The sequence below is a fragment of the Eptatretus burgeri genome, chromosome 1, assembly GCF_056783735.1.
Source record: "Eptatretus burgeri isolate ZD-2024b chromosome 1, Ebu_testis_v1, whole genome shotgun sequence".
NCBI classification, from domain to species: domain Eukaryota; kingdom Metazoa; phylum Chordata; class Myxini; order Myxiniformes; family Myxinidae; genus Eptatretus; species Eptatretus burgeri.
Genome location: NC_140961.1, coordinates 69,663,532 through 69,690,961, shown reverse-complemented (window position 1 = coordinate 69,690,961; position 27,430 = coordinate 69,663,532). Strand labels below are relative to the sequence as shown.

Genomic DNA, 27,430 nt, shown 5'->3' with positions numbered 1-27,430 from the left:
AACCTATATAGACTGGGAGATTATAATTCCCTGTCACAGTCACCGTGCACCAGCAGTAAACGCTCGGCCGCATTACTTAAGATGTAATCAAGATAAGATTGGTGCATCGCTAAGGCCATGCTCCTCATTCAGGAGGCCACATAACCTTGAGTTAAATGGCAAATTAGACGGTGGACACTTGAACTCATGGTTAACTTATTGGCGTTTGTGGTTTTTAAGCAACCCACCGCACCACAAAGTTAATCGTGAGCAGTGGCTCCAGGTCCGGGTCTTCCGAGGAGAAATGAGGATTAACCCCCTCACAATACACTGGGTACCCTTGGCTGTAACAATAGACTGTTACGGTTGTGGGGGTAGATGGAGAAATTTAATCGGTAAGTTAGGATTGAATCGAGTTGTTTGGTCCGTGGATGTGAAGGAGACCTTTCAATGTAATTAAGTAGGGAGACTGTGAGCTTAAGTGTTACCTGTCACCACACGGGGGGGGGGGGGGGGTGGTATAGTGTTAATTAGATAGGGATTAAGAATAAGTTCCCCCAATATGTGATTGCCCCCCTGTAACCTCTTCTGACATTTTTGCATTTAAGAGCAAGGCAGTCATACTGAACAGACAGAGAGGCCCCACCTTCCCGGGTTTTGTGCGAGCAAGCCAGACCACAGAAGTGGATTGGTGGTTTGGGGTGTGACTTCAGACAGAGGTTGAAGAGGAACGCACAAGTTCGGTGTGAGGAGGGCAGTTGTATTCATGGTAGGAACGGGGCTAGGATGGAGGATCTCACTTTGCTCTCCTATCGGCACCGACGAAATAGCTTTCCTTCGACACGTGAGGAAGACTGCACGATTCTCGTATTCGTGCTGAGGTGATATGGTTCACGTGATGGGGTGAGATGCTGGTCATCGACTCAAGGCTGGTCGCATGAGGAGGGCTTCAAAGCCTCGTGTATGTCACTGAAGGAGACAGCACCATTCTGAGAGCGGTGGGTCGGTGAGGACGATCGACGCACGGAGGCCACGTGGGGTATCTGAGCCTTGGTGTTGAATACTGCTCACGAATTGCATGATGAACATTCCCACTGCGAGAGAGCGACTTGGTGCCATTTTTCGCGCATCTACATGTGCAAATAGAAGCGTCTCGATTCCAAGTTCCACAAAGACCATTTCTGGGTCAAGCTGTTAAATATAGGAATAAAGTTAAATAAAGCTGTTAAGTAAAGGAACAAGCCAGAATAAAGGAAAAATGTTTTTTTGTTTCCCCTTGTCTGTATTTCAGTCTCTGTGTGGTGGTGCTTTGATTTATACTTTATCTTACCTCACGTATTATAACATTCGGAATTATTGTTCCTTCGTAAATATGTCTATTTTCATTAAATCCGTTTATTTTAAGATACTGTGTCCGTGTATTTGTCATGGGATTTGAGTATCAACTCCCCTGTGCTGTGCTTCCCCGTGCCTTCGTCCTTCCACAATTGCACCCTTCCCCTCCCATGCATGTTATAATCTCCGAGGATCAACGTGTCTGCCTCCTAATAAGGAAAAACTGATCGGCTATCCGAGTCACCGCAATTTGGGTTGGCGGGTTTAACCTGGAACGCCAGCTCCGCAACAAGATGTGTGTGTGTATGTGTATATATATATATATATATATATATATATATATATATATATATATATATATATATATATATATATATATATATATATATATATATATATATATATATATATATATATATATATATGTATATATATATGTGTATATATATATATATATATATATATATATATATATATATATATATATATATATATATATATATATATATATATATATATATATATATATATATATATATATATATATATATATATATATATATATATATATATATATATATATATATATATATATATATATATATATATATATATATATATATATATATATATATATATTGTTGCGAATTTGCGCCCGCCGACGTGCGGACGGCCACGTAACTCGGATCGCGGCATGTCGCCCACCGGATGGACAATTCAGTCGTGACCCTCCGGGAACTATCGCCCGGAGCCAGTCACTGGTGGGCCTTTCGCCCTCACCACAATCGTGCCAATCGGACACCCGCGTAGGATAGGGTTGTTCGCCAAACTCGACCTACCTAAGTACCCACACGGATGGTAAACCGGGCGATCGTACCTCGCCGCAGGTCGACTCCGGACACGAGCCGCTTGGGCGGCCCGTTCCGTACTATCAGGATAACCGAGCGGTGTTATCGTCGACCTCGATGGTTCAGATTATTTACCGGGCGTTTTGCACCCACTACAAATCCTTTACGTGAAGCAGGATGGAGATTCAATTAGGAAAAGATGAAGAGAAACGGGAAAACAGTTCACACAATGCACATTTATTTCCCAGCACACGGAAAGCACGTATATATACAGCCATAGCAAAATGCACATAAAGCAACCAAAACAATAAAAGCAACAACGACGCAGAGTTAATACCGACTACGCGCACACACGGCAACACTGATACAGCTTTACTTCACAGACGGCGCCAACACACATTTACACAAAAGCAAAGGAAAGAAGCCACCCTCAGAGACAAGGAGGCAGACAGGCCTGTAGGCCAAATGTGCGCGTGACCTGGAGGAGCGGCCAGGTCCGCGAGACTGGGGGGGTCCTACCCACGTCCTCGTGACGCGTTGGCGGACGAGCCGCAAATGTGGCCGCGCGGCTGTGCCCTAACTCCATGCTCCTTGGCGGGTTTCGTTGGCACGACGTTTGGGGTGGGGTGGGAATGGGGCCCCCTTTTGCACTATCTCAGCACAGGGGAAAGGGGGAATTGTTGATGCCCTGGAGGAGGAGAATGGCTGTCTGGCTTGGGTCCCGCAACGAGACGAGCAATCCCACACCGCAACCTCGTCGCCGACCGCAGTCCTTCTCGCCTCGGACTCGTACTCCCTTGCCTGCAGTTCCACCGCGCGCACTTGCCTCAACTTCACCAACGCAACGCAACACGTCCCCAACAGCCACTTCTTGATGACCCCCTCCAGGCAACTCCAGAAATCAACTCTTCCTGCAACTCTTAGTTCCGCACTCTCCTCACCCGACCGACTCGACTCTGCCACTCTTCTCAGTTCCGCACTCTCCTCACCCGACTGACCCGACTGACAATTCACCTTGCGCTCGCCTTTTTATAGGCGGGCAGGAGAATCCAGTATGCAAATATTCGGATCAGAATGACCTTGGGGGCGGAGCCACGCTCGCCCATTGGTCAGAGGAAACGGGGGCGTGAACCTCCCCGATCCTAGAATTTGCATATATCGACTTCACACACACACACACGCGCCTGGAGGCGGGGCCAAGCCGCCCTGCGCTCGCTAATTAGATGGAGAAGTGGGCGTGTAGCATTTTTGATCAGAATTTTCCATCGGAAAAGCCGCTATTCGTGCTCGCGGCTCGGTGCGTTCGGCACAAATCGCCGAACGGGCCCGAGACAGCCCGACTTTCAGTGTTCACAGGTGGTGCGGGAATGGCCGTAGAAGGAGAAACGTGAAGGTGGTGGAGGGTTTTCGGTGGTGGTTTGATGGTTATGGTGCCGTTTGGGAATGGCGGTGATGCGATGATGTGGGGGCGTAGATGGTGGCAGTGGCGTGGTTGGTTCAAAATAAAGATAGAACAGAAAAAAAATGGCTAACTCAAAGCGTCACAGCCCGGATGAATCACATAAATTCCCTCTATACAATGGGTTTGGGCTAACTATACATGTACTTAGAGATATCTCACCTACGGGCCCTTCATGGTGTAATGCGAATTTCCACAGCCGTAACAATATATACACGAGGTAAATGCACCCGGCACTGCCCAGGTTCTTTTTGAATGAATTTAATCTTCTTCACATATGTCTGACGCGAGCACAGTATCAGTTCCCTAATGGGCCATGGCAGTCATAGGCTATGGGGGTTGGTGAGGGGGAAACACACCACCTCCCCCCCCCCCCGACCGAGGGGCCTTGCCACATCGCCTATAACCTTCCCGGTGCCCATACCGACATTTTTTTGTTTCAGTGGTTAGCTCCTATCTTTCACCTTTCAGAGATTAGTGCGTGCAGACAAACAAACAAACAAACAGACAAACAAAAACTTAAAATCATATGTTAGATATATTGTATATGGCGTTGGCCCCATGGCAATCGGCTGAACTTGAAAAATTAATGTTACGAAATCAGCTGATGACGTCATAATTCAGAAACAGGAAGTCGGAAGTACAATTATTTTACATCAGGAAACTCCCGGGTACATGTACTGTCAGCACGTGAAGTTTGGTGAGGATCAGTCCAGTACTTTTCGCGTGCACAGGTCACAGAGAAACACACAAACAGACACACTTTCAAATATATATATATATATATATATATATATATATATATATATATATATATATATATATATATATATATATATATATACTGGCAGGGATACCCGTGCTCCGCACAGGAATCCTGTGGATGACGACGGGTTTGAAGGAGTATATGTGACAGTTAATTGTAAAATTGTAGAGGCTGCCACCATTATTTTTTTTTTCATCACCACTATATATATATATATATATATATATATATATATATATATATATATATATATATATATATATATATATATATATATATATATATATATATATATATATATATATATATATATATATATATATATATATAGTTGAAAGTGTGTCTGTCTGTGTGTTTGTCTGTGACCTATGCACGTGAAAAGTACTGGACTGATCCTCACCAAACTTCAGATGCTGACAGAACATGTACCCGGGAGTGTCCCGATGTAAAAGAATTGTACTTCCGACTTGCGGTTTCCGAATTATGACGTCATCACCTGATTTCGTAACGTTAATTTTTCAAGTTCAGCCGATTGACATGGGGCCAACGCCATTTGCAATAGAATGAAAAAATAATGCTGCAGTCAATTGAAGACAATGACTTCCGACTTCCCGGTTTCCGAATTATGACGTCATCACCTGATTGCGTAACGTTAATTTTTCAAGATTCCGTGCTCCACACAGGAATCCCGTGGATGACGGTGGGTCTGAAGGAGTATATGTCACAATTAATTGTAAAATTGTAGAGGCTGCCACCATTATTCTTTTTTTCATCACCACTATAATATTATATTTTCCCCTCCATGTTTTATATGCAGAAGACTCGAGTTCAAAAATGTTTATTAAGTTCAAAAATGATTTATTGCCGCATCAGATAAAAAAAACCATCATGCCTCAACAATATGAGGCTGGTTTCATGTCATCATTTGCGACTTAATTAATTCTCATTCTCAAGCAAATTCCGTTGGTCCCATGTCAATCGGCTGAACTCTAAAAATTAACGTTACGCAATCAGGTGATGATGTTATAATTCGGAAACCGGGAAGTCGGAAGTCATTGTCTTCAATTGACTGTAGCATTATTTGTTCATTCTATTGCAAATGGCCTATGCATGGATGCGCTCGCTGCCCTCACCTCACCACATGTCACTACAGAATGCACAGGCTTGTTTCAACTTAGGATAATGACTGTACATGAGTTGCTGCATTGTCATCTACACAAATAAATGTCAACGTGTGTGTCAGGGTGTCAATATGTCAGTGTGTCTCCTCCATAACACCAAAACCATAAAGCCAAGCAGCTGAAACTTTGCATGCACACTAAGAAATTTCCAAGGAAGTGCAAGAGTGAAAATTGGGCGCTTGGGTTAATTAAAACACCCCTTTTGTAGATAATTAACGGCCTTATTTAATTATATCCTTCATCAGGCAATCCTCGTCCACCTCGCTCTCTGGAGTCTTAAGGCGTTTGCTGGGTAACCCCGCTGGGGTCTGAAGCCATCATGTTTATTGGTCTGCTCAACCATGCCTTGACTTGTAAGAGGCCGCAACAATTTCTTAATGATCAAGTTCTTTTTTCACTTTCTTCACTCACATTATGGAATGTGAGACAACGTATGGCCACGCATGTAGGGCCACGCACATACGGGCACGCACGTACGCCCACGCACGTACGGCACGCACGTACGGGACACAGTGCTATTTACCAAACCAATGACAGGACACGGTGCTATGACGTCACGAGTGTCGTCACAATTGTTTTTGTTTTATATATATATATGACGTCACAATTGACGCTGGAGACCTGAGTATGTGCCTTTTCAAGGTTTGATATCATTCTTCTTCATCCGTTTCAGCTGTTTCCCAAGTGTTTCCCAAGTTATGGCCATTTATGATACGGTTGGTCCGATCTAATCTATCTATAATTTCAGCTGTGTGTGTGTGTGTGTGTGTGTGTGTGTGTGTGTGTGTGTGTGTGTGTGTGTGTGTGTGTGTGTGTGTGTGTGTGTGTGTGTGTGTGTGTGTGTGTGTGTGTGTGTGTGTGTGTGTGTGTGTGTGTGTGTGTGTGTGTGTGTGTGTGTGACCGCTGTTTCTCGACAACCACTGGTCCGGCCTTTCCTTTAAGTTCACTGCAGTCTTGTCCTCAGCCCAGGCGCTTCAACTCAGCAGCCACAAGAAATAGCGACACACTGCTACATCATTAAAAAACGTAGAGTGACACAGGCACACATGCTCACTCACATACGGCAACGCTCATACACATAGACAGTCATACACATACACATAGTCATTCACGTCGTCATACACAGTCATACACATAGTCATCGTCATACACATAGTCAAAGACATAGTCATAGATATCGTCATCGTCATACACATAAACATAGTCAGTCATACACATAATCATCATCATGCACATAGTCATAGACATAGACATAGTCATCATCATGCACATAGTCATAGACATAGTCATACACATAGTCATTGACATGGACATAGTCATACACATGGTCAGTCATAGACATAGTCATCGTCATACACATAGTCATAGACAAAGTCATAGTCATAGACATAGTAATAGTCATACACATAGTCATCGTCATACACATAGTCACACATAGTCAGTCATACACAGATTCATACATATAGTCATTCATACACATAGACATAGTCATACACATAGTCATACACATAGTCATAGACACACATAGTCATACACATAGTCATTCATACACATAGACATAGTCATACACATAGTCATACATATAGTCATAGACATACACATAGTCATACACATAGTCATCGTCATACACATAGTCATACACATAGTCAGTCATACACAGATTCATACATATAGTCATTCATACACATAGACATAGTCATACACATAGTCATACATATAGTCATCGTCATACACATAGTCATACATATAGTCATAGTCATACACATAGTCATAGACATACATAGTCATAGACAGACATAGTCATACACATAGTCATCGTCATACACATAGTCATAGTCATCGTCATACATATAGTCGTAGACATAGTCATCGTCATACACATAGTCATAGACATAGTCATACACATAGTAAGTCATACACAGTCATACACATAGTCATTCATACACATAGACATAGTCATACACATAGTCATACACATAGTCATACACAGATTCATACATATAGTCATTCATACACATAGACATAGTCATACACATAGTCATACATATAGTCATCGTCATACACATAGTCATCGTCATACACATAGTCATACATATAGTCATAGTCATACACATAGTCATAGACATACATAGTCATAGACAGACATAGTCATACACATAGTCATCGTCATACACATAGTCATAGTCATCGTCATACATATAGTCGTAGACATAGTCATCTTCATACACATAGTCATAGACATAGTCATACACATAGTAAGTCATACACATAGTCATACACATAGTCATACACATAGTCAAACACATAGTCATAGACATACACAGTCATACACATAGTAAGTCATACACATAGTCATCGTCATACACATAGTCATAGACATACACAGTCATACACAAAGTCATCGTCGTACACAGACATAGTCATCGTCATACACATAGACAGTCATAGTCATCGTCATACACATAGTCATAGTCATCGTCATACATATAGTAGTAGACATAGTCATCGTCATACACATAGTCATAGACATAGTCATACACATAGTAAGTCATACACATAGTCATCGTCATACACATAGTCATAGACATACACAGTCATACACATAGTCATCGTCATACACATAGTCATACACAAAGTCATCGTCGTACACATAGTCATACACAAAGTCATCATCGTACACATAGTCATACACAAAGTCATCGTCGTACACAGACATAGTCATCGTCATACACATAGACAGTCATAGTCATTGTCATACACATAGACAGTCATAGTCATTGTCATACACAGTCATACACATTGTCATCGTCATACACATAGTCATAGTTATAGTCATAATCGTAGACACAGTCATACACATCGTCATACACATAGTCATACACATAGTCATAGTCATCGTCATACACATAGTCATAGACATAGTCATCGTCATAGTCATCGTCATACACATAGTCATAGACATAGTCATCGTCATGCACATAGTCATAGACATAGTCATCATCATACACATAGTCATAGACATAGTCATCGTCATACACATAGTCATAGACATAGTCATCGACATCGTCATCGTCATACACATAGTCATAGTCATACACATAGTCATAGACATAGTCATCGTCATACACATAGTCATAGACATAGTCATCGACATAGTCATCGTCATACACATAGTCATAGTCATAGTCATCGTCATAGACATAGTCATAGTCATAGTCATCGTCATAGACATAGTCATCGACACAGTCATACACATAGTCATAGACATAGTCATCGTCATACACATAGTCATAGTCATCGACATAGTCATCGACATAGTCATCGACACAGTCATACACATAGACATAGACATCATTAAAATCAGGGATAAGACAGAATTTATACAACATGATTGTGAGCAATATTTTAATCATTCATTGACATTCTTGCTGGGTCAGTGAGTGACCCACAACTAGCACAGATGACTCACCGTCACACAGTACAGACAAGGCAGGTCAATGAAAACTATTACTAACGAGAGGGGGAGCACTCGGTCGAGTGCAAAACCTCCGCTGCCAATACTGCTGGGTCACTCAAGTGCTCACAGAGTTATAGTTTGCAACTTTCCCTTTTACATACTCAATTCATTCGTCATAACTAGATTCCTTGAGACAAATTGATTTTACGTGGGTATATCCACCTGAAGTTCCAAAATCAGCCGCAATTATAATTTTGGCATATTTTTTTGTTGGAAATCACTTGTAACATGTAGAAATGCAAAAAAAAAAAAAAAAAAAATCGAAATTTGGTTGAAAAAAAAAGTTGCAAAAATATTTTGTTTTCTCTAACAATTTTTTTTTTTGGGGGGGGGGGAATTGGAAATCACTTAAAACATGAAGAAATGCCAAAAAAAAAAAATTCAAATATATTTTCAAAATGGCCGCCATAGCGGCCATATTGGATTTTGGACGAAGTCCAAAATCTAATGGCATGATCCTTGGACCATACCTAATCCCCCCACCAAGTTTCGTCGAAATCCGTCAAGGATTTTTTCCTATAATACTGTTCACAAACAAACAAACAAACAAACAGAAAGGGGTGAAAACAGTAACCTCCGATCTTCGATGGCGGAGGTGAACCAGCCACGTCAGCTTGGGAGTTCATAAATAATTGAAATAATATATGAACACTCCAGTACAGTAATATTTGATAATACACAGTTAAAACTCGGTTTAAAATTGAATTACGTACCTGGTGTCTTGACTAGATACGTGTATCCGTCCGGGTATTGCACGTTCGGCCATTCCTTCGGGTTGTCCATCCACGAACCACCGGGGTCCTGGTCGGGCCAAGAATCAAGGCCAATTAACTGTATTTTGGATCGATATCTGTGGCCGACGCATCACCTCACAAATGTTCTATACATTGATATGACATTGCAAACACTTGGGTGAACACAATTTATCTGATATACATCGACGGGAAAAAAAAAATCACTCGGCTTTGCGTGCAAGTAAAACCACGATGTGCGTGAGTCTGCAACCGGTGCTGTGGTTTTTTTTCCCCTTTTGCCAACATGGCGGTCGCTTTACCAAGCGAAGTCACGTGACTATGACGTATGTCCGACCTCAAGAATGATTTTCCACAATCGACTCTCACGGACTAATTAAAGTACGTCATCGAAATATTATTTCGGCTTTGAGTATCGGATATCGTCTGGACTAAATAAGTGCCAAATCTGTTGGGAAATCTGATAATTTAAAGAAATAACGAGTCTTTTGAGTAAGCCGATATACCTATTCACTTTAAGCAAGCAAGGCTGTGTTCCCTCCTTCTCCATAGATACACAAGAAAATGTGAAATTTCCAAAGCATCAAACTGACCTTTTTGTACTGTTTGGAGAATTACATTGAGTGAACAAAAAATTGAGGAACGTGCCAAAATTAACTAGCTTCGTTGAGCTACACGATTTTAATGCATTCAGTGCAGGATCTCATGCCCTGTCGCCAGAGAGACTGTCCATCCATACTGTCGACCAAATCTGTGTCTGTTTTTTAAGTTTTTGTGAGGTGCTCTCCAGGGAGTCAAAGCAAATCTGGTTTAAAAAAAAAAAGTTAAAATGTTTGCGTAGACCCCGAACCAGTGTACCATGTGACGCATGCACAGATGAGCAGGAAAGATGGCCGATTATCTGCAATGTTTATTTCACAGGGAATTGAATTAAGCGATGTCTCCAGGGTTGTTATGCATAAAGTAATTATTTGAACGAATTCATTTTATTTCATTAACTGCTGCATGTGCAGTGAAGACTGGCTTAAAAGTTAAAGGGATCCTATATGATATGCAGCGACAACCTGGCCGAATGTTCCTCATCAACCACATAATTGGAATGCTTGCATGAGTGCTTAAGCCACTTGCCAAAAAGCCTTCCAGTCGAATGCAGAACTGCGCTATGTCCTTCTGAGCGAATTGATCACTCACTGCGGATGCTTTTGCCTGCCATGTCATTCAGAGCGAGTGCTTCGTGCCTCTGTCACCCTGAGCGAGTGCTTCTTTCCTCCGTCACCTTGAGCGAGTGCTTCGTGCCTCCGTCATCCTGAGCGAGTGCTTCGTGCCTCCGTCATCCTGAGCGAGTGCTTCGTGCCTCCGTCATCCTGAGCGAGTGCTTCGTGCCTCCGTCATCCTGAGCGAGTGCTTCGTGCCTCCGTCATCCTGAGCGAGTGCTTCGTGCCTCTGTTCATGGTTTTAAAACAACCTACCATACCACAACGTCAATTGTGAGCGGTGGCCCCAGGACGGCTCTTCCGAGGACAACCGGGGATTAATCCCCCTGAGTGACAAGCTGGTGTCTCGGTACCCGTGGCCGCAACATTAAATTCCCCATGAATACTCGATCATAATTGTGATGTTTCATGTCGATTGATAAAGCGGCTCAAGAGAAATTATTTTTATCCCGCCCCTCCCGGAGGGAGGGAGCGGGTTATTGTAATCGTCCGGTTTGTTTGTCTGTTTGTCTGTTTGTTTGTCTGTCTGTCTGTTAGCAAGTTTACGGCAAAACGGCTTTAACAAACACTATCAAATTTAATCCACAGGTGGGCAATGAACCTTGGACGACCCCATTAACTTTTGGGTCCAATTGGATCAAAGGTCAAGGTCAAGGTCAAAGTCACGAAAAGATCAAAATCGTTTTTCACTCATAACTTCGTCAAAAATGATCTGATTTACTGCAAACTAAGCTTATAGTGAACGTAGTGAGCTTCATACTTAATGCGTGCACATGCGAGAATAGGAAACAACTACAACACAATACCCTGGCAATTTGGAATCCGTGTTGTTGGCTATGACCCTTTTGCTTCCGGTTTTTTTTTTTGCTTTCTGGTTTTTGTCATAGAGAATGATGCATGCCGGGAGATAAAGTCATCGTCGGAGATATGAAAGACCCAAATATCAGACATGTGGTATATTTCCTGCACTGATTTTAATAAAGATATCCCCCGCATCATCAAAAAATAATTTTTCATCGTGATTTACGTTATTTGATCGCTGATCCCGAATCCAGGCCGAAGTAACCGGAAATTGCGTATACAGTTGTGAACAAGTTGTAGGTAAAGTCAGAATTGAATGTAAGAAGAATTCTACGTTCGTTTCTAGTGTTTATTTTTTTAGATGAGATCCTGTTCTAGGCGGTGTAGTTGTCGTTGTGAAGGTAATGTTGAGGATTTTTTTTTTCAGATGAGATCCTGTTCTAGGCGGTGTAGTTGTCGTTGTGAAGGTAATTGTGATGAAATAAAGGATGAGGGGACGCGCGATCACGTGTCGCACAGCTCGCACACGGGACAGATAAAACCGAGATGCCGCGCGATCGGTGGGATTGTCCCTGGGGCAATATCATTTACAGCGGTGGTTCACTTGGTGCTCATTGAATGGTGAGAATTGAGGGTATACCGGACTCCGTGCTTATGCTGGCTAATTGCTGATTTATTTTGCGGTGATCGACTGCACATGTATTCCTTGCTGCACATGTATACCTTTATGTGTCTGTAGAGTCGGCTTCAATCAAGTGAAATAATGCCTTATACTCCGAAGGTCTTTCCCTCGCATTCACTTCAGTAATGTTGAGGATTTTTTTTTTTCAGATGAGATCATGTTCTAGGCGGTGTAGTTGTTGTTGTGAAGGTAATGTTGAGGTAATATTTTTTTTTTCAGATGAGATCCTGTTCTAGGCGGTGTAGTTGTTGTGAAGGTAATGTTGAGGTAATATTTATTTTTCAGATGAGATCCTGTTCTCGGCGTTGCAGTTGTTGTTGTGAAGGTAATGTTGAGGTAATATTTATTTTTTCAGATGAGATCCTGTTCTAGGTGGTGTAGTTGTTGTGGAGGTAATGTTGAGGTAATATTTATTTTTCAGACGAGATCCTGTGCTCGGCGGTGCAGTTGTTGTTGTGATGGTAATGTTGAGGTAATATTTATTTTTTCAGATGAGATCCTGTTCTAAGTGGTGTAGTTGTTGTGGAGGTAATGTTGAGGTAATATTTATTTTTTTTGATGAGATCCTGTTCTCGGCGGTGCAGTTGTTGTTGTGAAGGTAATGTTGAGGTAATATTTATTTTTTCAGATGAGATCCTGTTCTTGGCGGTGTAGTTGTTGGTGTGAAGGTAATGTTGAGGTAATATTTATTTTTTCAGATGAGATCCTGTTCTAGGCGGTGTAGTTGTCATTGTGAAGGTAATGTTGAGGTAATATGCAGTAGTGTTATCACGGTTGTAGAAATGCACAAATAATTAATTTGATCTATAGTATACCCAATCACACCTTTATGACGAAAAAATTAACAAAAAAACAAGAGAGTAAATACTCTAGCAGTTTTAAGTCCACCTAATTTTAATAAAGGTATCTCCCGCATCATCAAAAAATAATTTTTAATCGTGATTTACATTATTTGATCGCTGATCCCGAATCCAGGCCGAAGTAACCGGAAATTGCAGCATCGAATGTAAGAAGAATTCTACGTTCGCTTCTCGGCTTTGCCTATTCCATATCACGACGTCCCCACATGATATCGTCATTGAAGAAATGAAATTCGTTTTTGTTATTTTGAACAGTTTGTAGGAAAGATTAAAAAAATAAGTGATTTGTACATCCAAGTGGCACAACAAGAGGGACTGCTGATCGTTTAGGACTTTAGGTTGTGGGGAAGGGCGGATTGGTGAAACAGCTGCCAAGTTTGGCGACCCATAATCCTTTGCGGCAGTAATGGAACGTTGGGAAAGTTGTTTGGAATGTGACATTCACGGGCTGGTAATAGAGAGGTTAATAGAGGAGCAGGAGCAGTGGAGACACCCAAAAAGAGAAGGATGAGGTGAAGAGAGGAATCCATAAAGAAGGACCGAAAGAGACGAGTTGCGGTTTGTGGGTGAAACAGACCACGAAGCCCCAACTGACCAGTGGCTTCCAGGATTCTCTCCTCACCTGATGGATTGAGCAGGTGAGCTCTCTGTCTTTCTCTTTCTCTTTCTCTTTCTCTTTCTCTTTCTCTCTCCCCTCTCTTTTCCCCTGCACCGATTCGAGCTTCTGCACCAATTCCAACTTGCCACTATCTCGTGTCCGAATCCGGCCGATGGCTTATCAGATTCCCGCCGTTTTTACTCCAACACAATGAATTCGTCCCTTGCCTTGCTACCTCCACCACTGAAGGTGAAGGACGTCATGTTTTCACTCCTCTGTCTGTCTCTGTGTGTACAGGATATCTCAAACAGTTGTGGGTGGATCCGGATGACATTTTGTGGACACGTTGGGTGTGTGAACACGACGAGTTGATTCGAGTTTGGTGAAGGTCTGAATCCGGATCCGAGTAGTCAAGTTTTTTTTTTTTTTTTTTGTTTTAAAGTGATTCTTCACCGTTGAGAGATATAGTGGAGTCTATGACACGATATTTAAACAATGTATTGATTTGGCCCGATATGTTCTCGTGGATCAGACACTACGTGCTGGAGGTGTGCGCTCTACCGAGTCGCCTTCTGGTTTATTATGAGATTAACCGAGAGAACAACACCAATTGAGGAATCCTCACAATTGAGTGTGGAGGAATCCTCACAGAAAATCAGAAAATCAATATGACCTCACCTTTCCCCTCGTAAATGTCTGACAATCTTGCCGACTTTCCAGGTGACTTCATGAAATGACTCCACAGCTGCTGACCCTGAAGTCCAATCATCGAAACTTCTGACTTTCCTCTCTGCCCTTCTTTTCTCGATATTTATTTGATGCCCGCCATGATACAGGCTGATTGCCATCAGATAAATTTCTCCTCAATATGACCTCACCTTTCCCCTCTTAAATGTCTGACAATCTTGCCCGACCTTCCAGGTGACTTCATTAAATGATTCCATGACTGCTGACCCTGAACTCCAATCATCCAAACTTCCTACTTTCCTCTCTGCCCCCTTTTTCTAGATTTTTCTCGACGGAGAACATTTCTCTATTTTCTTGTATATTCGACAAAATTCACCTTCCCAAATATAAGCTTAAAGTTCACCTTCAATCTTCTTCCTATTTTTCTCTTTCAGGTAAATTTAATTTGGTGAATGTTTTGGGTTCATTCTTTCAGATTTTTTCTGCCCTGATGTACCAAAGATTTCCCAGTCATTGTGTCGTAGTTCAGAGAGCCGTCCTCCCATTCTGGTTCAGGAGGTCACGGCTCAAGCCGATGAAGCCTTTGTCGCTCCTGTATAAAGCGGGGCCATCACCGTGAAATACAAAACGCACAGGAAATGGTGCTCTGCACTGAGGCGTGGCGGTGATAGTCATTGTTTACCCTTGAGGAGGCAAATATTCCCGGGGGGGGGGGGGTGAAACAGCACACACAGTAAGGTCTGCAACACAGTTGTGTGCTTCACCTGAGTATAAGGTGGATCATCTGGTGCAGGTAATCACCCGAGTGGAAATGGTCACCCTCCTGGTCGGGATCTAACCATAGTGATATTCATTTTGAGGCCACTCTGATTGGACCTGTACTTGTTGGGTGACCATCCCCATCTTCATTTGATTATCTGTTGTTCCTCCGCGTTTACAAGCTTTAATTTTGCACAGTGTACTTTAATGTCCAGAAATTAAACTACAACAGTGGAAAATTAAACTTTCCCGCCGTCCCTACTATAAACAATATTTTATCTTCTGCCAAGGAGTGAACCACAAGAATAAATTCTGAAGGCAACGGCTGATAGTCCAAAATAATGGTTCCATTTCTGACAATTCCAGAACGATGCATCAAGTATGGTTGGGAAGAATAACTCTGTACTGTAGAGGATCAATCAGAAACAGCCGTCGATGCACCCAGGGTGCCCCCCTCCTCCCCACGTGACTTGAAGCACATCTCACGGTCCAGAAGGGTTCCAAGGCCTTCACATTCAGTGTTGAAGATTTCCTTGTGGACGTCCACTATCACTTTGATAAATCAGTCAAGACAAAAGATAATTGAGGGAGTACCTGTCCTTCACCAACAGTGATGTGAGAAAAACAATAAACAAGGAATAAGGAACTTTGACACAGGAGGAGGTCATTCGGACCATCATGCCTGCACTGCACCAACACCAGATTAAATATATCCATTCAGCTCAATGAAGCATCCTCTTCATCGATACTAATAAATGTCAGAGTGTGTCAGTAGGTCATTCAGTCAGTCAGCCAGTGAGTGTGTGTGTGTGTGTGTGTGTGTGTGTGTGTGTGTGTGTGTGTGTGTGTGTGTGTGTGTGTGTGTGTGTGTGTGTGTGTGTGTGTGTGTGTGTGTGTGTGTGTGTGTGTGTGTGTGTGTGTGTGTGTCAACTCCTTAATTCAAAAACCATGAAACCAAGCAGCTTGAAAGTTTGCATGCATACGAAGGGAACCAGAGGAGGACCTGTTAGTAATGGAGAGGACAGTGGAGAGATGCTCGGATGGGGGGAAAGATAGGAGTAGGGAGTGGGTATTACAGGGAAGAAGTGAGGAGGAGGTAGAAATAAGGAGGTGGATGAATTTGCACTGAAGTAGGAAAAAAAAAGAACAATTAATGATGAAAGATGAACAAGCATTGCAAAATGGGATTTTTTAATTTGCAGATCAGAGATTCCTTTAAATACATTGTACGATGGATGGAGTGCAGAAGAATTGACGGAGTGGAGAAAGGAAACGTAACAGATGGAATTTTTAGACATGGGATGAAGGAAAGGTCGAATTGAACACAAGATTTTGAAGAAGGACCGAGCGAAGAGGTGAAGTCGAATCATTGTGAGAGACCGTTGTTTTGTTGTTGTTGTTGATGTTGTTGTTGTTGTTGTTGTTGAAGATTTGGGAAGAGGGGGGGGGAGAGTGAAGGAAAAGTTTGAAGAAAAGGTTGTGAAGATGTGTGGTGAATACCTTCACGATGAGAGTGGGATTGGCAGGGAATAGAAAGAAGAAGAAGAGTCGGTACAGGAAGTCACGTGGTTACGTGGGGTATAAGGTGAGAGGGGAAAAGGTTTTTTTTGTATTTTTTATATTTTAAGATATGAAACAGAGGGTGTAGTTGGGAGGGATAGATGAGATGGAGGGTGGAGGGAAAAGTGGAGAAAATAGAAACTGATGGTAATGAGGAGAAAATACAAATGAACACGATCGAGCACATCGACGGGGAAACCTGACATGACAAGATCGACGAAAACTCACCAAATATCACAAGTTTTGAAACAAAACCGAACGAGGAACACACAGTAAACACGGAGGCAACAAAATAAAGTCAAAACGCGATGAACAACGACCGGAAACATCTTTGAGAAAGTCAGCAGAGACTCCTGGAGAGAACCAGCCGTCGTTTCAAAAACCCAAGTTGTGACGTTGGTGGTCGGTCACCATTTACGGGTGGTCGGTCACCATTTATAGATGGTTGGTCACCATTTATAGGTAGTCGGTCACCATTTACAGGTGGTCAGTCACCATTTACAGGTGGTCGGTTACCATTTACAGGTGGTCGGTCACCATTTATAGATGGTTGGTCACCATTTATAGGTAGTCGGTCACCATTTACAGGTGGTCAGTTACCATTTACAGGTGGTCGGTTGCCATTTACAGGTGGTCAGTCACCATTTACAGGTGGTCGGTCACCATTTATAGGTGGTTGGTCACATTTCCAGGTGGTCGGTCACCATTTACAGGTGGTCGGTCACTATTTTAGGTACTCGGTCACCATTTATAGGTGGTTGGTCACCATTTATAGGTAGTCGGTCACCATTTACAGGTGGTTGGTCACCATTTCCAGGTGGTCGGTCACCATTTCCAGGTGGTCGGTCACATTTCCAGGTGGTTGGTCACCATTTATAGGTACTCAGTCACCATTTATAGGTACTCGGTCACCATTTATAGATGGTTGGTCACTATTTACGGGTGGTCGGTCACCATTTATAGGTGGTTGGTCACTATTTACGGGTGGTCGGTCACCATTTATGGGTGGTTGGTCACCATTTATAGATGGTTGGTCACCATTTATAGGTAGTCGGTCACCATTTACAGGTGGTCGGTCACCATTTATAGGTGGTCGGTCACCATTTACAGGTGGTCGGTCACCATTTATAGGTGGTTGGTCACTATTTACGGGTGGTCGGTCACCATTTATGGGTGGTCGGTCACCATTTATGGGTGGTCGGTCACCATTTACAGGTGGTCGGTCACTATTTTAGGTACTCAGTCACCATTTATAGGTGGTCGGTCACCATTTACAGGTGGTCGGTCACCATTTACAGGTGGTCGGTCACCATTTATAGGTGGTTGGTCACTATTTATGGGTGGTTGGTCACCATTTATAGGTAGTCGGTCACCATTTACAGGTGGTCAGTCACCATTTACAGGTGGTCGGTCACCATTTATAGGTGGTCGGTCACCATTTATAGGTGGTCGGTCACCATTTATAGGTGGTCGGTCACCATTTACAGGTGGTCGGTCACCATTTATAGGTGGTCGGTCACTATTTACGGGTGGTCGGTCACCATTTATGGGTGGTCGGTCACCATTTATGGGTGGTCGGTCACCATTTACAGGTGGTCGGTCACTATTTTAGGTACTCAGTCACCATTTATAGGTGGTCGGTCACCATTTACAGGTGGTCGGTCACTATTTTAGGTACTCGGTCACCATTTATAGGTGGTTGGTCACCATTTATAGGTAGTCGGTCACCATTTACAGGTGGTTGGTCACCATTTCCAGGTGGTCGGTCACCATTTCCAGGTGGTCGGTCACATTTCCAGGTGGTCGGTCACCATTTATAGGTACTCAGTCACCATTTATAGGTACTCGGTCACCATTTATAGATGGTTGGTCACCATTTACAGGTGGTCAGTTACCATTTACAGGTGGTCGGTTACCATTTACAGGTGGTCGGTTACCATTTACAGGTGGTCGGTCACTATTTTAGGTACTCAGTCACCATTTATAGGTGGTCGGTCACCATTTACAGGTGGTCGGTCACTATTTTAGGTACTCGGTCACCATTTATAGGTGGTTGGTCACCATTTATAGGTAGTCGGTCACCATTTACAGGTGGTTGGTCACCATTTCCAGGTGGTCGGTCACCATTTCCAGGTGGTCGGTCACATTTCCAGGTGGTCGGTCACCATTTATAGGTACTCAGTCACCATTTATAGGTACTCGGTCACCATTTATAGATGGTTGGTCACCATTTACAGGTGGTCAGTTACCATTTACAGGTGGTCGGTTACCATTTACAGGTGGTCGGTTACCATTTACAGGTGGTCGGTCATCATTTATAGGTGGTCGGTCACCATTTACAGGTGGTCGGTCACCATTTACAGGTGGTCGGTCACCATTTATAGGTGGTTGGTCACTATTTACGGGTGGTCGGTCACCATTTATGGGTGGTCGGTCACCATTTATGGGTGGTCGGTCACCATTTACAGGTGGTCGGTCACTATTTTAGGTACTCAGTCACCATTTATAGGTGGTCGGTCACCATTTACAGGTGGTCGGTCACTATTTTAGGTACTCGGTCACCATTTATAGGTGGTTGGTCACCATTTATAGGTAGTCGGTCACCATTTACAGGTGGTTGGTCACCATTTCCAGGTGGTCGGTCACCATTTCCAGGTGGTCGGTCACATTTCCAGGTGGTCGGTCACCATTTATAGGTACTCAGTCACCATTTATAGGTACTCGGTCACCATTTATAGATGGTTGGTCACCATTTACAGGTGGTCAGTTACCATTTACAGGTGGTCGGTTACCATTTACAGGTGGTCGGTTACCATTTACAGGTGGTCGGTCATCATTTATAGGTGGTCGGTCACCATTTACAGGTGGTCGGTCACCATTTATAGGTGGTTGGTCATTTATTATTACCTCGTCAGTTTGTTCATTTCTGACTGTTAGTTCCTCTTTTGTGAATATTTTGCCTTGGACGATCTTGTCTTTCTTTGAGTTCAGTGTTGCCTGATTAAAATTAACTTTATCAGGGCATCGTCTTCAGAATATCTGTTCCCAGGTGTTCACACTTCCTTTTCTCACACCTTTTCGTTTGGAATGTCCCATTGCCCATATTAAGGTCTATTTTTCCTTCTTTGTCCAGTATTTCATTTTTCCGTTGATTCTCTCTCCTTGGGTCATCCGATTTTTGTTTTCCATTGATTGTTGTGTTGCTTTGCTAGTTATTTCTTTTATTCTTTCCTGGGTGAAGTATTTTTCCCTCATTGATGCTGTTGAATTGAATTTCGATCATGGAACACCTTCGTTCTTGGCTGACAGCTTTGTTTGCTTCAATTGGTTCATGAATCTTTCTCCTCCACCGTTAGTCCCCCATGCATCGCGTGTAGAATACACTTTGCAGTGGAGGATGATTTCCTTCTCCTCTAAGTTCACGCTCTGTTGATTTATTTTTCTCCGATTTGTCTGGAACCGAGTAGTTGTTGGTTGTGGAACAGGTGACACTTTTTTAGCTTGGTGTAGTCAGCTGTCATCTCATGAGGCAGGGATCCCTTTCCTCACTGGAGAAGGTGCAGTCATTATCCTTTTCATCACACATTCTGGCTGCTCGGTGTGGTCACACAGACTTAGGCATCAGCCTAGGAGGAGTCTGTGTCCCTTCAGTCACTTTCTGTGACTGATTGTCATTGTTTTTTTGGACACCAAGTCAAGGCTCGTGTAAGACTGAATGCACAGAACATATAACAAGGCAGGAAACAAGAGGGGTGGGAGAGGTGTAGATACAGATACAGAACGTCAGTACAATTTTAAAACATTTATTCAACAAATAAACAGTTTATATGTGCCAGCACAGGAGATCCTGGACAGACAAATTCACTTCAGATCTCTCAACATAACCGGAGAATCTTCGCCTTTATATAGTTTCCAGTAAGACACAGTTTTTATAATTTTCTGACACTGACGCCAGTTCGCCCGGTCTTGACAATTTCCAGGTGAACCTTATCTTCAGTCTGCTTTGACAGCTCCTGCTTCAATGGTTGGAACACAAACTCAAACCCAGACATTAATCACACAGAATGCGAGAATGACCTCAAATGCCAACCCTAATGGCAATTAAAACAAGTTTCCATCTTATGTAGGTTAAAGTCAGTCTGCTTCTCCCAAAACTAGGAAGATATATTGTTGCGAATTTGGAAGCTTACTGCACACAACAGCCAGGTCCTATAGATCAGTTATGTCGGTAAATATGGGTTTCTAGTTAGGGTCCCGTCCTATGTTTAATGGGTGATTAATTGTACGTGCTCTGTGAGTTATTTTGATAGTTAGGATTTAAATTACCAACAACGACAACGACACCTGCCTTCGCTTCCTTCCACCTTCATCCACCGGCACCATTGCACATGTGCGTGTCAGCACATACGTGGGCGGAGTCCTGTGTGCTAGACGGGGTTTCTCTGGACGTTGGTGTGCTGGCTTCGCCCCAAATATGGGCACAAGCGTTTCGTTCTGGCTTGGCTCCAAATATGGGCATAGAGCGTTCTCTCGGCCCAACGAGGGAGTGCGAGCGGGGGATAAGAGAAGCGCGCGTGGGCCAGAGAGTAGAGTGGTTGAGAATTGTCTTCTGGTCTTCGGACGTCTGGTGGTCTTCTGAAGCGTCGTCGCCTTCCTGGGGTCCTGCCAACAGAGTGTCTTCTGTTGTGGCCTGTGTGCCTGCGAGCCCGTCCCGCGAGGATCGCCTGCCTGGGCTTGGAGCAGCATTGGGTGGCGGGTTCGAGTCCTGCCACACCGGATCGTCGAAGACCGCACGAGGCAGGAAGATCCAAGAATAGGCTCTGACCTCCAGCTCGCCTTTCCTCTAGCTGGAGGCCTCCAATAAAGACCTGACGGGTCCGTTTCTTTTTGGGTGTACGTGTGTGTGTTCGTGGCGCCATTCTATTCAGTAAAACATGCATAAGTGCTTGCACATAAATTGCTATTCCTTCAGTATTCGGTTAACTCTGCCTTCTTGCGTGCTCCCCTGCCCCATTATAAAGAAATATACCTTTTGTTAAATGTTCCAGCTCGTTTCTGTGTTTCTTTCATTGGCCTGGCACGGTGTGTACTGAGAAATAACTACGCCGTAAATTGTTCATTTGGTCCCATGGGCCTTGGTAATCTCCGCTCGGGTTACATACGGTTCGGGCTCGGTAACGGCTCGTTCCGCTCGAGGTCCGTCGAGGGTGTGAATTCCCCGATAGCTTTGTCCGCGTGGGTAATTAGGTATATTGAAGTTTGGCAATTGTCCCTACCCCACACGGTCGAATTATTGGCAATTCATGGTCCAGTTAGGGACCCGTGCCTTTCAGACTTATCCTAAAGGCACGACCTCAATTCCGGTGTGTTCGGTGGAGCCGACTCTACTGCTTCCTATAGCGGTCATGCACACCACCAATACCCGGCCCCGCAACAAAATTATCTTGAAGCGAACAGAGCTTCGTGAATCCATCTGGACACCTCAAATCTACATTCCAACTTGTTTGTGTCTGTTTTAAAAATTCCTTTAGATAGCTTTGAAAATGATAGGCAATTCTTCTTTATATTCAACTTATATTACTGGCAAAGTTCAATCTGTTTAGACATTTACTCTACAGGTGATCTTTCCATACAGAGGAGAAATAAAATTATGTTAACTCCAAATGGATACATACTTAAAAAGAATCCTATCATATTTGAGTACATTTTACTTCAGGTTTAACATTTTCATTTTAATACCAAGTTTTAATCATCATCAATTTATTTATTTTATCACCCCCAAACCCATCATGATAAAATCTTTCTACAGAGGGAAGCACAAAATAGTGGGGAACAAAGACAACAGGAGATCCGTGGAAGGGAGAGGGATGGGGCGGGGTACACGGGGTAAACAAGATGGTACCACAGGGACTTTCAGGAAGGAAACCAGGGAATTTGAAGGAAGTAGGTTTGGGGTGGATTAGTGGGGGTAGTGAAAATCAAGATTTTGGATAGGGGAAGATCAGAGATGGTGATGAACAGCTATTTTAAAGACCTGGAGGAAGGAGTGGGATTGAAGAGAGTGTTGGGAGTTTGTTCCAAAGGTGGGAAAAAAACTGGAATGAAAGAGTGAAGGTGAGCAGTGATTCGTGATTTTGGCAGTTTCACCAGAAAGGGGTTTTTGGTGGACTTTGAGCTCCCTGTGGAAATATAGGGGGGACAGATCACAGACACAGGAAGGTGGGATGGTGGGGGGGGGGGTACAGAGGAGTGGAGGTGGCATATTTTTGTTTCAGTCAGCTATTTTGCTTTCCCAAGAGGCCGTAGGACCTCAGCTGCTTGATAGGGGTTAACGATGACACTCAGAGGAGTCGTTCCAAGTAGGTATATGCCAGGGTTGTGTTTCTGTGGGAGTGGGAGTCGCGATCTGCTGTGTAAGGGACGGCTGTGTCTGTCTGCGATCTGCTTCGTGAAAGAGGCAGGAGGTACTGCATGAGGGGAGTTGGCGATCGACTTTTATGAGGACATCGACAGGTTCATCCGGAGTCCAGTGACGGAGCCTCTGACTGTCTGTCTTTGCTCCCGGCACGGCTCGACACGTTTTTCCATCCCGTCAATCCGCCTGCGGAGCCCAACACCCCGATTTGGCCTACTCTGGTGAACGGGCCAGGCCTGGATTTGTATGCTGGACCTTGTGAAAATCCAGCTGGAGCACACCGTGGATCTTCCGTTCTTGTGCCGTCGACCTTACGGGGGCTGAACGCGCTGAGGCGTCATGTGTGGGCGGTGTGACAAAATGCCGCCACCGCTATTTTGCTATGCTGTGTGTTTGAGCTTGGGCGCTCGAATCCGTTGACATCGGCTTATCACGAGCCGCATTCGTGCCTTTGACACTTTTCCTCTCGTCCATGAGGCATCACCAAGTACTCTGTGTCTTGTTGTCTGCATGTTGTCTAAGGTTTATATCGCTAGGGTTCCCTTCGAAACCCGTAATTCGTAGCTCCCGAGTTAAGAGCGGGTTAGAGATTGATTATAACATTGTCATGAATGTTTTGCTTGTGTCGTGTTCCCCGATGTGTCCCCAATAAATCTCGCTGATTCATGTGAAAGTTACCGCTTTGAGGTTATTCGTGCCGTCCTGAAGGCGCTGTCACACCTTGACGATTTAGCCAGCGTATGCCGACTTATGAAAAATTTGTCTAAAACGCTGGCACACGTCGAATACGTTATGGGTAAGTTTGTATACGTTAAGAGCACGCTGAAAAACTGCCATACGTCGTAGTACGCTGGCTTTCATCGTTGTACTTTGCGGTTGTCCTCAAAGTTTAGCATGCTTGAAATTTTACGACGTATGCCAGCGTATGACTCGCACGTTCCGCTACGCTGACAATAAGCTGTAGGCACGATATGCGATCGTTGACACATGTCGACACACGTTACTTGTAAGTTACTCATAAGTCGAAACACGTCGAGGTAATGATTAGCGTACCCGAAACTTATTTATAACCTATGAATAACGTGTTGTAGGCACGTTACACGATCGTTGACACACGTCGAGGTAATGCTTAGCGTACCCAAAACATATTTCTAACCTATGAGTAACGTGCTTTGAACCTATGTGTAACGTACCTCCAACGCATATTGACATTTTTATACGTTGCCATTGCTGGCTAAATCGTCAAGGTGTGACAGCGCCTTGAGGAACAATTCGCTCGATTTGTATTTAAGACCAAAATGCTTATGGACTGGCAGATTTCGCTCGGTCTCTGACAAACCCAGTCTGTAACCGTCAAGGTGTGACAGCGCCTTCAGCACGGCACGAATAACCTCAAAGCGGCAACTTTCACATGAATCAGCGAGATTTATTGGGGACACATCGGGGAACACGACACAAGCAAAACGTTCATGACAATGTTATAATCAATCGAAATCGTCATCTTCCGCAATGAGCGCTCTATTTTCATCAAACGCAGCACCTGCGGTGCATGTTGGGAAAATGGCGACGCTGCGACCAACACGTTATGAAGACGACCAAAACTTAAACAAAAAAAACATCAAAATTTCAGCGTACGCCAACGTTTTACATACATTTTTATACGTTGCCATTGCTGGCTAAATCATCAAGGTGTGACAGCGCCTTGAGGAACAATTCGCTCGATTTGTATTTAAAACCAAAATGCTTACGGACTGGCAGATTTCGCTCGGTCTCTGACAAACCCAGTCTGTAACCGGGGTCTATTTCCCCAACTGGCAAGGCACAGGTGTATTTTGGTATCGTGATCTGAGGCGCGTAACCCGAGACCTGTGCCGAGCCAGCCGGCGTTATAACCCCGGAGACGGCGGTGCCATGAAGTGACGCCGAATCTTCAATATTTTGCTGTCAAGAGTGGGGTGCGAATCCCGCCACCGCCGGAACCTTAACAATAGTTCCGTTGTTACTGGAGTTCGTCAGGGGTGTGTACTGGCCTCCACACTTTTCAGCACTCGTATGGACTGGACCCGAGGACTGCACTGGACCTGGGCCGAAGCCCCACCCGAGGAGCTGGAATAAAGAGGAAAATCCTGATTCCAACCAACTTGCCGAGTTGACCGTCACACTACGGCAAAAACGTGTCAGCCGAATGTTTATAAAGAGGTGACGTAACGCAGACTCAGTCGCACCCCATCCCTCTGCAACACTGGTCCAACCAGCAGGATATATAGTACGTAATATATGGACGAACTACTACTCCGACTGCAGGGAAGTTACTGAGCCCAATGGATTCACATCAGTGATGGAAACGTATTGTCATTGCTCTTAACCTGAAGATTGCGGTTCGTTCTTGAAAAGGACAAGGTAATGATGATTTCAGGAAGACATTCCGCTTTGGACCAGTCGGACGACCAGCTCAGATTAGATATACTGTTGTATTTCCTGAAGTCTGGGCCTGGTAAGATGGCGGATGCGCACTGTTGGATTTGTTGAAGTCTGAGCTTGGCAAGATGGCGGATGCGCACTGTTGTACTGAATTGCCTGAAGTCTGGGCCTGGTAAGATGGCGGATGCGCACTGTTGTATTGCCTGAAGTCTGGGCCTGGTAAGATGGCGGATGCGCACTGTTGTATTGCCTGAAGTCTGGGCCTGGTAAGATGGCGGATGCGCACTGATTGATTTCTTGAAGTCTGAGCCTGGAAAGATGGCGGATGCGCACTGTTGTACTGAATTGCCTGAAGTCTGGGCCTGGTAAGATGGCGGATGCGCACTGTTGTATTGCATGAAGTCTGGGCCTGGTAAGATGGCGGATGCGCACTGTTGTATTGCCCGAAGTCTGGGCCTGGTAAGATGGCGGATGCGCACTGTTGTATTGCCCGAAGTCTGGGCCTGGTAAGATGGCGGATGCGCAACTCTTCATCTTCCGCAATGAGCGTTCTATTTTCATCAAACGCAGCACCTGCGGTGCATGTTGGGAAAATGGCGACGCTGCGCGGCGGGAAAGCTTGTGTTCAACAGGTAAGACGCAAGAAAACTTATCGCGGGTTGAAGATAAAATAATTGAAAGAAATCGTTTGGACAGTAAAGTGCCAGGAGGATGAACAATTGGAGGAGTAGGCCCGGATTAAAAGGGCTCAACATTGAACACTCAGGATGTTTGGGCGTTTTAGGCCGGACGTTTCAATCTCTTCACGTCGTTTGTGCTGGCCAGGTTGACGACGACGAAGTTACATGATGATGTTTGTTTGTTATTTGTGAGGTGTGTGTTCAACAGGATGGTGCGGAGGTCGCGCACTTGTCTTTAAACAGTCTTGTTTGGGGTTCGAGTCCCGACCCGAACACAACCCGTCCAAAGTGGAGCTTCGCAGGTCGTGCGTTGCCGCACAACGTGTGCCCGACCTCGGATTCGCGTTAAGCCGGCTGTCCCGTATGCCAGCGTTAGTTAGTGGACGTTAAAAGCCCAACGGTGTCTTTCACGAAGAGTCGGCGAGGTGTCACCTGGACGGCCGATTCGTGAAAGACTTACCACCAAAAAAAAAAAAAAAACAAGCCTGCAAGAAGGAATAATTGTACCAGAAGGAATAATAAAGAATGAGTAGTAATAGTAGTTTTGAGTGAGGTGTGGGTGATGGTCCATTTATTATGTTTTGGTAAATTGTAGGAAATGGGATATTTAAGGTACTCGGTCACCTGGGTCAGTGAAGGTGGACGAGGTTATGTTTTAATTCCAAATGTTGATACAAGGAAATCAGACACAGGTGGAGGTCATTCAGCCAATCATACCTGCGTGACATCAACACCACATTAAGGTTTGTCTGTCTGTCTGTCTGTCTGTCTGTCTGTCTGTCTGTCTGTCTGTCTGTCTGTCTGTGAACATGACATCTCAAAAGGTAAGGTGGATAGCAGAGGGGATGGTGAGCAGGTTTGGGCAATTTAACCTGAGCAGGTGGAAGGTGGGAATGGGAAAAAAAAACAATGAAAA

At 44.0% G+C, this 27,430-nt stretch overlaps 2 protein-coding genes across 7 annotated transcripts in view; one reads left to right on the top strand and one right to left on the bottom strand.

Moving 5' to 3' along the window:
* Positions 1–9,866, bottom strand: part of LOC147034687 (MICAL-like protein 2) — a 129,092-nt gene extending 119,226 nt beyond the window's left edge. Inside the window, exon 1 of the mRNA XM_085887136.1 lies at positions 9,799–9,866. Within this exon, the coding sequence (XP_085743262.1) occupies positions 9,799–9,851 (53 nt within the window). The 5' untranslated portion in view covers positions 9,852–9,866. The remainder of the gene's footprint in view (positions 1–9,798) is intronic.
* A 3,954-nt stretch (positions 9,867–13,820) lies between these two features.
* TAB1 (TGF-beta activated kinase 1 (MAP3K7) binding protein 1) overlaps positions 13,821–27,430 on the top strand; it is an 82,462-nt gene continuing 68,852 nt past the window's right edge. For 3 of the 6 annotated variants that reach the window (XM_085887117.1, XM_085887114.1, XM_085887111.1), the window contains exon 1: positions 26,311–26,466. In XM_085887117.1, the coding sequence (XP_085743243.1) occupies positions 26,353–26,466 (114 nt within the window). In that variant the 5' untranslated portion in view covers positions 26,311–26,352. Of the gene's footprint in view, positions 14,033–14,289; positions 14,381–16,915; positions 17,024–26,310; positions 26,467–27,430 lie in introns of those variants that run through there. The other 3 variants (XM_085887125.1, XM_085887127.1, XM_085887122.1) reach the window with 3 other exon arrangements.